Source organism: Amaranthus tricolor, chromosome 11 (genome assembly GCF_026212465.1).
Source record: "Amaranthus tricolor cultivar Red isolate AtriRed21 chromosome 11, ASM2621246v1, whole genome shotgun sequence".
In the NCBI taxonomy this organism is placed as follows: Eukaryota; Viridiplantae; Streptophyta; class Magnoliopsida; order Caryophyllales; family Amaranthaceae; genus Amaranthus; species Amaranthus tricolor.
In genome coordinates, this window is record NC_080057.1 from 10549096 (window position 1) to 10562467 (window position 13372).

Here is a 13372-nt window from a genome sequence, read left to right on the forward strand (position 1 = left end):
GACATGATCAAATAAATAGAGATAAAACCGTCCATAAAGGCGATAACAATGCTAAATTAGCCAGTCCATAAAGGTGGTCATTACAAAATAATATTAGCCAGTCCATATAGGCGGCTGAAAAAATAAGAACGAACATAAAGATTAAACAACATTATTAAAATAAATTATTTTATGGGTTAATAGTCTGAAAACGTTTGTTACTAGTTTCTTCGCCGTCGTCATTTTTTCTTTTATTATTTTCTTGTGGGACTGTAAGATCATTAGTAGGTTGGACTGGTGGGTTATCGGTAGATTGTTGTGGCTGATTAGTAGGTGGTTGTGCTGGTGGATTAGCTGCATTATTGAGATTTGGCATTGAGTTTTCATTTATATGGGTATTATTTGGATCATATCTTCGCAGTTGGTTTGAGCAACTATTAGCTGGGTTAGTAATAACAGATATACAATTTTCTTCAAGGATAAAGTATAGAACGGTGTTAGTAACACCTTGAATAATAATATTGATACCGTTTGATTGTTGGTCCATATTGTGGCTAAAAAAATGTTATAATGTTTTGAGAAAAAAAATTACCTTCTTGGGTTTTTTGAGAGCGAAAAATGGTGTTGATAACGTGTTAAAATGTAGGGAGAAATATAAGGAGAAAAGTAGTATATGAGATAAACTTATATCAGTCTTCTTCTATTGCCGTATCTCAGCATTCAAGATCTTGCACATATATATAGTGCAAGATGATCAAAGGAGACAAATATGTTACTATTGCAAAAGATAGAATCCCACAATCTAATGCATTCAATGTATTGTCCCATCAATCACAACATGCTTGTTTTTTATAGGTAATAGATAATAGATACATATTCCCTCCTATTCACCTTAGGAGTCCCATTTGACTTTTCACTGATTTTAAGGAGAGTCAAAAGTGGAACCTAAGGGTAGGAAAGAGCGTGGTATTATGGGTTTTTTAATGTAAGGGAGGAAAATTAGTATGGGAAATGAAGGGTATAATTGAAAATAGGATAAAACTACTAAGGGCATAAAAGTCAAAAACCCATACTAAAAATAGAAATTGGACAATTAAGATGACTTGACTATAAAAGGAAATGGGACATATAAGCTGAATAGGAGGGAGTATTAAACATTAATTTTATTTTGTTTGGAAATTATAGATTAAAATTTGAAATTTATGGATGATACAAGACATAAATATTGAATATGATAAGGTTATAGTCATTTCTACAAATAGATGAATATATATAGGAAACTTCGTGAAAAATATAAATATAAAATATAGCAAAATGTCAATATTAGTGAGACTAATGGTATATTTTTCGATGACGATAAATTCACATTACATTGAGTCGAATTTAAAAAGAGTTAATCCAACTATATTTTAACTTGAATCAAATACTCCTATAAGCTACAATGTGTATGAATTAAAAGTGAATGAGAATCATAGTGGTAGTAAATCCAATCCCTAATTTGATAGAGCAGGAGCTGTTTCAACTTTCAACCTCATCAATATCTCCTCAAAGCAGTTGTTTCCGCAATTATTTTATAATCCTCGGATGCTTACATAAGTATTCACAACATTGTCATTTGTTTTCAGCTAATTTGGCGCCATTAATTATACCATTTGAATGTTTCCTATTTTTAGATCAACCTCATTATTGACCTCCTACAAGAAAACCCACTTCACAATCAGTTTTTTTCGGACATTTTCGGATGCTTACATAAAATGCATCGAAAATTATACCCAACACAGATCTTTGATGTTGGGCAAAGCATTACATGCACATTTGCTCATCATTGGCCGAGCTCGTTCTAGTCTTTTTGCTTCTAAGCTCATAATAATGTATGCGGAATGCAGAGAATTGGCTAGTGCACGTAAAGTGTTTGATAAAATGCCTGACTCGAACTATCGGAGATGGATAGCTCTTATAGGAGCGTACGCGAAATGTGGGGTTTATGAGCAAGCATTGGATCTTTTGAGGGAAATGGTTATAGAAGGTGCAAAACCCAACAATTATATTCTTCCTAGTGGTCTTAAAGCTTGTGGACATCTTTCGAAATGGTGGGTTGGTGAGGAGATTCATGGGTTTATTTTGAGGAATTCATTTGAGGGTGATGTGTATGTTAGTTGTTCCCTTATAGATATGTACTCGAAATGTGGTTTTTTTTATCACGCGAGGAATGTTTTCAACAATATGATTGAGAAAGATTTGATTGCTGTGAATGCTATGGTTGCTGGTTATGTTCATGTAGGAATGATGAAAGAGGCATTGAGTTTATTAGAGGATGTGAAATTGATGAATATGAGGCCTGATGTTGTAACATGGAATACTTTGATTGCAGGATTTTCTCATGTAGGGGATAGTTTAATGGTGGATGAGCTTTTCCAAGTTATGCGCTTTAATGGGATTGAGCCGGATGTGGTGTCATGGACTTCTATCATTTCCGGGTTTGTGAAGAATCTCAGGAACAAAGAAGCTTTTCTTACATTTCAGAAAATGCTTGATGCTGGATGTTTCCCAAATGCAAATACAATTAGTACTCTCTTATCTTCTTGTGCTAATGTAGGAAATGTAACATGGGGAAAAGAGATACATGGTTTTGCGGTGATTGTTGGACTTGAGCAGGACGTGTATGTGCGGAGCGCGCTTATAGACATGTATGCCAAATGTGGGTGTATAATCCAAGCATCAATATTGTTTCAAAAGACAACTAAAAGGAACACTCCTACATGGAATTCGATGATCTTTGGATTTGCTAACCACGGCTATTGCAATGAAGCAATTGAAGTTTTCAGAACGATGGAAACAGAGGACGCAGAGAAGCTCAACCATTTGACATTCACTGCAGCATTGACAGCCTGCAGTCACGGTGGAAGGGTGGAACTCGGAAGAAATCTCTTTAAATCAATGCAAGAGAAGTATAATATTAAGCCAAGACTTGAGCATTATGCTTGTATGGTGGATCTTCTTGGTCGAGCTGGAAATTTAACCGAAGCTCATGACATTGTCAAAGCAATGCCAATTACACCTGATTTGTTTGTATGGGGAGCATTATTAGGAGCTAGTAAACAGCATGGTGACATAGAGCTTGCGGAAGTAGCAGCAAAACACTTGTCTGAACTCGAACATAAAGGTATAGGAGCAAATTTACTGTCAACTTTATATGCCGAGGCAGGAAGTTGGGAAAATGCTGCGAGATTGAAGAAGAAGAAAATGAGGAATTTTTCAGGATGCAGTTGGATTGAGGCTACTGGATTTATAACAGCTTCTCTAAACTAATGTGAAACCCGATGAACAGCCAGCGGGATTATAACAGCTTGCAAATTTTTTGAAACTGGGTTGATGGTGCATGAATTGCTCAAAATATGTTGTTCATGGGTCATGGCTACTCAAGTCTCATTTAATCTCATATAGCTGTCATATTGTCAACACTACAATTGTCTAACTTAGGGATACACATAAAATCCATGGAGATGTTTCCATACATATCGACTTGATGAACTCGTATAACTCAAGCTAACACACCTGTCGTAACTATGCCTATATGACGTAAGTGTGATCAGGAAGAACACACTTAGATTTAAAAGTTTCTGATTTAAAAGAATAGAAGAAAGTAGATAAGAAAGAATAGTAGAAGAATATTGATAAGAGCCAAATCACAAGAACAAACTCAATGATTTGGGGTTTTAGGCTATACACAAGACACACTCAATCTCCCCTAAGAATTAACACTTAAGACAAACTCAAAGTGATAATTGAAATTACTATTTCTTAGGACAAACACAAGAAGAAAAGCAATGCATAAAACTCAAGGTTTATATTCTGACACAAAATCTGAATTTTTTTTTATTACAAAACATTCCTTTATATAGGGTGAATACAAGATTCTAGAAGCTTTCAAATACATCCCCTATTTCAGTCAATACATCCCCTTTGTTAGTCAACAAATTCATGAATTAATTAGAGTTCATGTATCAAAATTCTTCTAGCAAATACAATGAACTTGCTGATTTCTAGAAACTAAATTCATTCCCCCTTATACTAATGAAAATCAGCCCCAAAAACTCAAAAATAAAAATAAAAATTAATATTCTGGACCAACATTGCATATTGATGCCACCCTTGCTCTTTTGTACTATTTATTTGTTATCCCATACTAAGCATGTGACAAATTCTGGTTTGCAAAAAAAAGAATTAAACCCGAGTTTCTCAAGAATTAAAGCAACGGGCTCATGAACACTCGATCTTGGATCATTTCCTCCTTCTTTTGAAGAGTTTGTCCTCAAACTTGAATCATCCAAGTATGGTGACAAATCCCCCACATTGAAAGTAGCACTTACACCCATCAACTCATCAGGAAGTTCAATTTTATATGCGCTATCATTTACCCTTTCAAGAATTTTGAATGGACCATCGGATCTTGGCATAAGTTTAATTTTTCGAAGTTTGGGAAATCTCTCCTTTCTTAAATGTAACCACACCAAATCCCCAGGGTAAAATATGGGTTGTTTTCTTTTTTTGTTGGCTTTCTCTTGGTATTTTTTATTCATCTCCTCGATTTTTTTCTTCACTTGCTCACAGGTTTTTTGAAAAGTTTCCACCCTCTTTTTTGCATCCCTTTCAACCATATCGCCCCTTACCAAAGGAATCAAATCAATGGGTACAAATGGATTCACTGCATAAACTACTTCAAAGGAGAACGAGAAGTAGTCAAAGAATGAGCTCTATTGTAAGCAAACTCCTCATGGGCTAGTTTCACATCCCAATCTTTCTGCGTTTTGCTCACAAGACCACGTAACAAAGCACCCAAAGTTCTATTTGTCACCTCAGTTTGCCCATCAGTTTGGGGATGATGAGAGGTGCTAAATAACAATTTGGTATCAACCAACTTCCATAGGGTCCTCCAAAAGGGACTTAAAAACTTGGAGTCCCTATCAGAAACTATACTCCGAGGAATGCCATGAAGTTTGACGATTTCCTTGAAGTACAATTCAGCCACTTTTATAGCATCATCAGTTTTATTACAAGCTACAAAATGAGCCATTTTAGAAAATCTATCAACCACCACCATAATGCTATCTCTACCCCTTTGAGTTCGAGGCAGCCCAACAATAAAATTCATGCTAACACTTTCCCAAGGAACATCAGGAACTGGTAAAGGAGTATACAACCCTTTTGTGAAATGCCCTTTTGCCTTCTGACATGTTGCACATCTCTCCACCACTAAAGAAACATCTTTGATCATTCTTGGCCAATAGAAATGCTCACCCAGAATGTCAAGTGTTTTTTGTACCCCAAAGTGTCCAGCTAAACCTCCACTATGAACTTTTCTCACCAATAATTCTCTAACACCACCCTTTGGCACACATAACTTGTGTCCCTTGAAAAGATAACCATCTTGCTCAACATAATATTTTGTTTGTTTTTCAAATTCACCAGCAAAATCAGGATCATCTTTATAACACTCTTTGAGTTGTTCAAAACCCAGAATTTTTGCATCCACCATAGAAAGTAAGTAAGTGCGACGCGATAAAGCATCGACCATAACATTACTCTTCCCATCTTTATACTTGGAACTAAAGGAAAACGATTGAAGAAACTCTACCCATTTTGCATGCCTCTTGTTTAAATTTTGGCTCTCATGTATGAACTTTAAAGCCTCATGATCTGAATGAAGAACAAATTGTTTTGGCCTTAAGTAATGGGACCAATGATCAAGAGCTCTAACTATGGCATAGAACTCACGGTCGTAAGTAGAGTAGTTCATCTTAGCTCCATTTAATTTCTCACTAAAGTAACTCACAGGCCTTTTGTCTTGTATAAGGACAGCCCCTATTCCAACCCCACTTGCATCACACTCCACCTCAAACACCTTGTTAAAATCTGGAAGCACAAGTATTGGAGCAGTACAAAGCATGTTTTTCATCTTTTCAAAAGCATTTTGAGCACTTTCTCCCCACTCAAACTCTCCTTTTTTAGTTAACTCAGTGATGGGAGCCATAATAGTCGAGAAGTTTTTAATGAACCGCCTATAGAATGAAGCAAGCCCATGAAAACTCCTAACCTCATGCACATTGGTCGGAGCCAACCAAGACTTCACTGCCTCTATCTTTTCTGGATCAACTCGTACTCCTTCTCCAGTCACAATGTATCCTAAAAACACCACACTAGGATTCAGGAATACACATTTCTCAAGCTTCCCATACAACTTCACTTCTCTTAATTTTTCAAACAACTTCCTCAAATGTATCATATGATCTTCATTGTTTTTACTATACACCAAGATATCATCCAGGTAAACAACAACAAAATCATTGATAAAATGACGGAGAACCTCATTCATCAATCTCATAAAAGAACTGGGAGCATTGCAAAGCCCAAAAGGCATCACTAACCACTCATACAACCCTTGTTTTGTTTTGAAAGTTGTTTTCCATTCATCCCCTTCCCTTATTCTCATCTGATGATAATCACTTCTTAAGTCTATTTTGTAAAAGACTAAGGCTCCACTCAACTCATCCAACATGTCTTGCAACCTAGGCATTGGAAAACGGTATTTTATGGTAATGTTTTTAATGGACCGACTATCTACACACATTCTCCAAGTCCCATCTTTTTTGGGCACCAACAGAGCAGGAACGGCACAAGGACTAAGACTTTCTCTCACATAACCCCTTTCAATCAACTCATTCACCTGCCTCTCTAACGCCTTACTTTCCTGTGGGTTGCATCTATAAGCAGCTTTGTTTGGCAAAGGTGCTCTAGGAATTAAGTCAATGGCGTGCTCAATGCCTTTAATTGGAGGGAGGCCTTTGGGCAAGTCATCGGGAACACATCTTTGTACTCTTCTAATAACTCTTTTAGGGATGACGAGTTATCACAAGAAGCACTCTTGGTATCTTTGGCCCTTACAACCAAAGCATACCCTCCACCATGCTCTTCCACTATTTTCTCAAATTCATTACAAGTTACAAGATAGTTGCGTTTTTTCTTTTCTTTTTTAGCAACTTTAGGGGGAAAGGGAATTACTTTAACTTTTCTACCATCCCTAGTGGTTACAAGATATTCATTACTCTTACCTTTGTGCTCTGAGTTGTGATCAAACTGCCACGGTCTTCCTTGCAACAAATGACAAGCATCCATCGGTAGCACATCACACCACCTTTCATCTTCAAAGCCTCCAATAGAATAAGAGACTAGAGCTTATTTCTTCACCTTTATGCCAGTGCTATCATTCAACCAATTCAGCTTGTAAGGTTCTTCATGATCTCTAGTAATCAACTTTAACTTATTCACAGTCTCTAATGAAATTACATCGGTTTGAGCACCACTATCAACAATCACATTGCAAGTCTTCTCACCAATCTTGCATCTAGTATGAAACAAATTATTCCTTTGCCTCAAATCGGATTGTGGTTCACTAAACAACACTTTTCTCACAACCATCATGTTAAATTCGTCCTCCGGTTGTATTTCTTCATCAAATTCATCCTCTGAATCTACCACTTCCTCAACCACAAAGTTATACCTTTGTTCTTCTTCATCCATGATAGCACACTGAGTAGCGGTCAGAACAACTTTGCTAGGGCATTCACTAGCAATGTGTCCTCTTCCATGACACTTAAAACATTTTCCCCTTGTAGCAAATTCACTAGGAGTAACCACAGCCTTTTCTTTCTTTGCCTCATATTTCAGACCAGAAGGGGTTGCTTTACTTTGAAAGGTACTCTCTTTTGAGTATGATGGAGTATATTTTGAAGTGTTTTTATAAGGAACTCTCGGTCTTTCTTTTTCCTTTTCTTCCTTGGCTTGATTTTCAAATTTCAAAGCCAATTTGCACACATCACTAAAAGAAGTGTAGTGAGTGACTTCAACTTTTCTACTGATTGTCTTTGACAATCCCTTCACAAATCGAGCAATTTTAAAAGCTTCCTTCTCTTGCAAATCACATATTAAGCAAAGCTTTTCAAATTCTTTTAGATAATCTTCCACACTCATGCCATCATCTTGTGAAAGATGTGTTAATGTCAAATACTGCTCTTGCTCATATTCTTTGCTCACCCACTTATCTTTCATCTTTTTTTTTTAATTTTTCCCATGAATTGACTTTTTCTTTTCTGGTTCTTCTCCTATTTGCCTTAAAATTGTCATACCATAAGGCAGCAAGTTTTGTAAATTTAAGCAAAGCAAGCTTAAATTTTTTTCTATCATTATACCCCTTGTATTCAAACACAGTTTCTATTTGTCTTAGTCAATCAAGGAATGATTCGCTATCATGACCTCCATCAAACTCCGGGAGATCGATTTTCAATCCTCTATCTTCATCAAATGCACGAGAATTTCCTACATCACTACCATCTCCTTCCTCGATCTCATTGATTTTATTAGATGTTTTCAACAACCACTCACCCATAGCATTCATTTGGGTATTTTGTCGTTCTTTTCCCGCATCTATTTCTTCATTTTTTCTCTCCAATCTCTCCAAATTTTTCTGTTATGATACGTAACATATCAGCAAGATCACCATTTGTGCCCATTTTTTTTTAAACACCCTTTCAATCCACCAAAAAGCTTCTGATACCAAATGATGTAAGTGTGATCAGGAAGAACACACTTAGATTTAAAAGTTTCTGATTTAAAAGAATAGAAGAAAGTAGATAAGAAAGAATAGTAGAAGAATATTGATAAGAGCCAAATCACAAGAACAAACTCAATGATTTGGGGTTTTAGGCTAGAGACAAGACACACTCAATCTCCCCTAAGAATTAACACTCAAGACAAACTCAAAGTGATAATTGAAATTACTATTTCTTTGGACAAAAACAAGAAGAAAAGCAATGCATAAAACTCAAGGTTTATATTCTGAAACAAAATCTGAATTTTTTTTGATTACAAAACATTCCTTTATATAAGGTGAATACAAGATTCTAGAAGCTTTCAAATACATCCCCTATTTCAGTCAATACATCCCCCTTTGTTGGTCAAGAAATTCATGAATTAATTAGAGTTCATGTATCAAAATTCTTCTAGAAAATACAATAAACTTGCTGATTTCTAGAAACTAAATTCATTCCCCCTTATACTAATGAAAATCAGCCCCAAAAACTCAAAAATAAAAATAAAAATTAATATTCTGGACCAACATTGCATATTGATGCCACCCTTGCTCTTTTGTACTATTTATTTGTTATCACATACTAAGTATGTGACAAATTCTGGTTTGCGAAAAAAAGAATTAAAACCGAGTTTCTCAAGAATTAAAGCAACGGGCTCATGAACACTCGATCTTGGATCACTATACGACTTCAAAGAGGCGACGAAGAAACTTGAAATGAGTGTCAAGATTCTTCCCAAATTGTTCAAGTAAAACAGTATCTCAAATTTTGGATTCCATATTTTTTTAAAGAAGGTTGTACTCTGTTGCTTTTAAGTTCTTGCCACAAAGAATGTTCATCAGTATTAAAACAAATAAAATCTTTTACTATATATGGTAAATAATATTTTATCAAACAATAAATTTGATGAAGGAAAAGCGGGGATCATAAGCATTAAAAAATGATTTAATAAGGTTAATGGGAAATATATGTAGACTATAAACAATATAAAAAGGAATATTTTATATGGTAGCGACATACTTTTTATGAAAAGTCAGTGGTAACAAATTTTTACAAAAATTCACAGAATGGCATTGTAATGTTGTATTTAAAGCTACAGTAATATTAGTGGGCTAAAAATGTTTAATTAGTAGTTAAGTTGTGAAATATCTTATTTGCCCTTGTCTTATTCCCTAAAAGTTGCAATAGATTTTATAGTTAAAATTTGTTACCACTGATCTTTAATAAAAGCATGTTGCTACTACATAAAATATTTGCAAGATATTTCACAACTTAATGGCCAATTAAACGTTTTTAGCCCATTAATTTACTATAGCTTTAAGTACAACATTACAAATGCTATTCTGTGAATTTTTTTAAAAAAATTTGTTACCAATTGCATTTCATTAAAGTATGTTGTTATCATATAGATATCCCTATAAAAAATATTAAATAAAGTTAGTGAAAAATATGTGAAAACATAAGCATTATTAAAATAATAAAATAAGAATAAATGAGATTATTTATATTAAAAATTTTATAATATAAATATAAAGATTTGTTATAAAAACAACAAATAAAAATAACTTGAACAAAAGTAGTATTTATAAATTTTAATGCACTTTTACATCAACATCTAAAATGTGCCCTTACACAAACCAAAAGTCATTGCCATCCACTAACAAAATGAATGAGCTGGGCATTGTGATGAGCAAATTACTTTATTGTGCCAATTTCCTATTAAGAAAACAACACTTTATGTCCTTGTGTCACTTTTGTCATTGTGTCATTTTACTAAACTAATCTTTTCTTCTTTAGAATTTAAAACCTTATCTCAGCTGCACCAAGTTTGCCCTGGAAATATGTTTGGTACCTCGGGTTTTTGCCATATAATACTAATTGTAGTATTTTAACTGATAGCTACACTTAAATAATAAACATTGTATATCAATCAATCTTCTTTTATAATTTTGTAAAAAACTATATTTATAAATCTTGTTAGATTATCTAAAGCATATTTTTATTAATTAAATTTTTATAATTTTAAATTATGTATAAGAATGGGGTTGGTCTTAGTTAGAAGTTAGAACAAGTAAAACTTTTCAAAAGTGACGTCTTAGGTTTACATCTTATTAGTCTTTTCCTTCCCCAGTCTAATCTATAATAAAAAATTTAAGTATCATTTTACAAATTAATTGCTAAAATAATACATTGTATATTTGCAAAAAAAAAAAATTGGAAGTGTAACTATTAAAAAAAACTACGGAACATGTAAACTTATATTCCTTTATAAATGATAAATTTTGAAACATAAAAGATAACATGTAATTTATGTGGTAGAAATGAATTTGAACAACATCAATAATATCAGAGTTTTAATCCAAAAAAATTAAGGTCGTCTACATGAATGAATTATATCAATTATAGTAAATTTACTGTACTAAAATGTCTCATTAAATCATGTGATCTTCTAGTTGTACATAATATTATTTGCTAGTAAGGGTTAATCGAATACCACCTCTTATTAGGGTTATCACCATCAATAATAATGTTGCGTATATCTAACCCCTCTTAATCCAACCTTAAGTAGAAACTACTTAATGATATTAGGGTAGTTATATGATGATGATGATAATAGCAAATTCAGGGAGTAAAAAATAAAAAGAAAGAACAAAAAAATCACTAATATAATCAACAATCAATAACTAATTTTTACCAAATATTTACCTAACAATCAACTAAAATAATTAGCTTAAGGGTTAAGAAAAAACTCAATTCTATCACTTGATCAAATAAGTGTTTAATGGCTCCAAATAAAATAGTGTATTTTCAAAGGAATCATTTGTTGGATATGATATTTAATTATTTAACTATGAAAGAGGATATGGTGGTCCCAAACAGATCCATCAGTTGGCAAATGGGGAGGTTGATTTAGGTTCTTGACAGGGTCATATTCCGTGTGTTCATAATGACCCTTCATCAATCGTTTTTTTTATATGCAATTTGCCAATTTCCATCTCACAAGGGAAAACTAATAAGTGTAGGTGTAGCTCATCTTTTATGTTTCAAACTTCCACATCAAGACATACATCAATAAAGGAAAAACAAAAGCGGCATTTTCCCAAATTTTCAATTAATCATTTACTTATGTACTCTTAGATTATCTTTTGGTATTCTTACTCTTTTATTTTTCTCGTTTCTGTATTTTTTATTTTTATTTTCTTTTTTTGTAGTTGGTTTTACTTATTTATTTTATTTATAGGCGTTTAATTTATCTTTCTCGTGTATTTACATCTTTTTATCTTTCTCGAGTCGAGGAACTCTTTTGGCCGCGCTCGCTATTATGGGTATGGGTTGCAGCCGTCCTTCCTTTCCCAAACCCTGTCTTTAGTTTTTCTATGAACGAAATACACTGAATAGGATGATGATAATAATGCATCAAAAAAATATATAATCATTTATAGATTTAGTGATAACAATATTTGTTTTCATACTATTCTATTATCGATGATAAATTTATAAAACAAAAGAAATAATACGTAATGGATTATAGTAAAAATGCTTTATTTGTCATTAGCCTACCACCACAATGAATATATAAAGACACTAAAATGACGATTTAATTTATATTCTAATCATGAAGCTAAATCATAAGTGTTTACGATATGCTCTCGTGACTACATATGAGTATTTATTGAAAGACTAAGTTGAGGACTTGATTGAAAAAACAATATGTTGTTCCCACATACTTTGTTTCTTTTGTTTGTTTTTTATATTATAATAGGTGAATCATCATGTCTCGCTCATAGACAACTATGATTAAGGTTTGAGGAGGGAAAAGAAACGACAACTCATACCCATAGAGGAGAGTGCGGTTAAAGAGTCACTCGACTCAAGAAGGATCTTCAAAGAAAGAGAAACATGCAACTATCTGGAAGCTTTCAACTTACACCGACTTTGACCATGAATAGTAATCAACTAACTCAATATACACAACAAATAGAATACGTACAAATAACTAAAAATAGAGATAATGATAAGAGAGGTGGTAAAGAGCGATAAGTAGAGGCAAAGAACAGTAACAAGTTTTACCTACTATATGTACGGGGTAGGTGGTGAATATAAGGTCTTACCCGCCTTATATCCATCGATTTCGCCCCATACCCATCCATCCAATCCATACCTATCTACAATATGATACTTTATACTTCCTTCGTTTCTTAAAGTTACTCTCATAATTTGTTATTTTGGATTGTTTCATTTGTTGTTTTCATAATAAATCTTTCTATTTATATCACAAATTTTGGACAAAATTAATCTTATCCATCATCATCATCATTCTCTTTTAATATTTTAACAATACTTGTGATCCCTATATATATCTACCATTAACTTAATCTTAACGTTTTTACATTGTTTATGATCTCTACATGTTTCCCACTAATCTTATAAAACATTATTTAATAGTTGTAGTCTCCATATTTTTTATTAACATTTTTTGAATATTTTTCAATGTTTATGATCTCCAATTTTTCTCCATCAAATTTATTATTCAATAAATTAATAGTTCCACCATCTAAAAGATTCGCATGGTCTTGGTCATTAACCCAGTCCGGCACAAAGTCAGAGTCCGGGGGGAAAGGTAGTCGACAGATCAAACTCGTACCCTCTCATGAAGAGGGCAGGAGAAGTGTACGCAGTCACATAAAACTTCTAGATATATAGAGTCCTGCAATATGAGATGAAAGCACCAAGATAATATAGGAGAA

General features: G+C 33.5%; 1 protein-coding gene across 1 annotated transcript; it reads left to right on the forward strand.

Moving 5' to 3' along the window:
- The first annotated feature begins 1315 nt into the window (after window positions 1–1315).
- On the forward strand, window positions 1316–3491 carry LOC130827379 (pentatricopeptide repeat-containing protein At5g59600). The gene has a single exon (XM_057693083.1). It carries the CDS (start codon window positions 1636–1638, stop codon window positions 3286–3288), a length of 1653 nt encoding a protein of 550 aa, XP_057549066.1. The 5' UTR covers window positions 1316–1635; the 3' UTR covers window positions 3289–3491.
- The last annotated feature ends 9881 nt before the right edge of the window (window positions 3492–13372 follow it).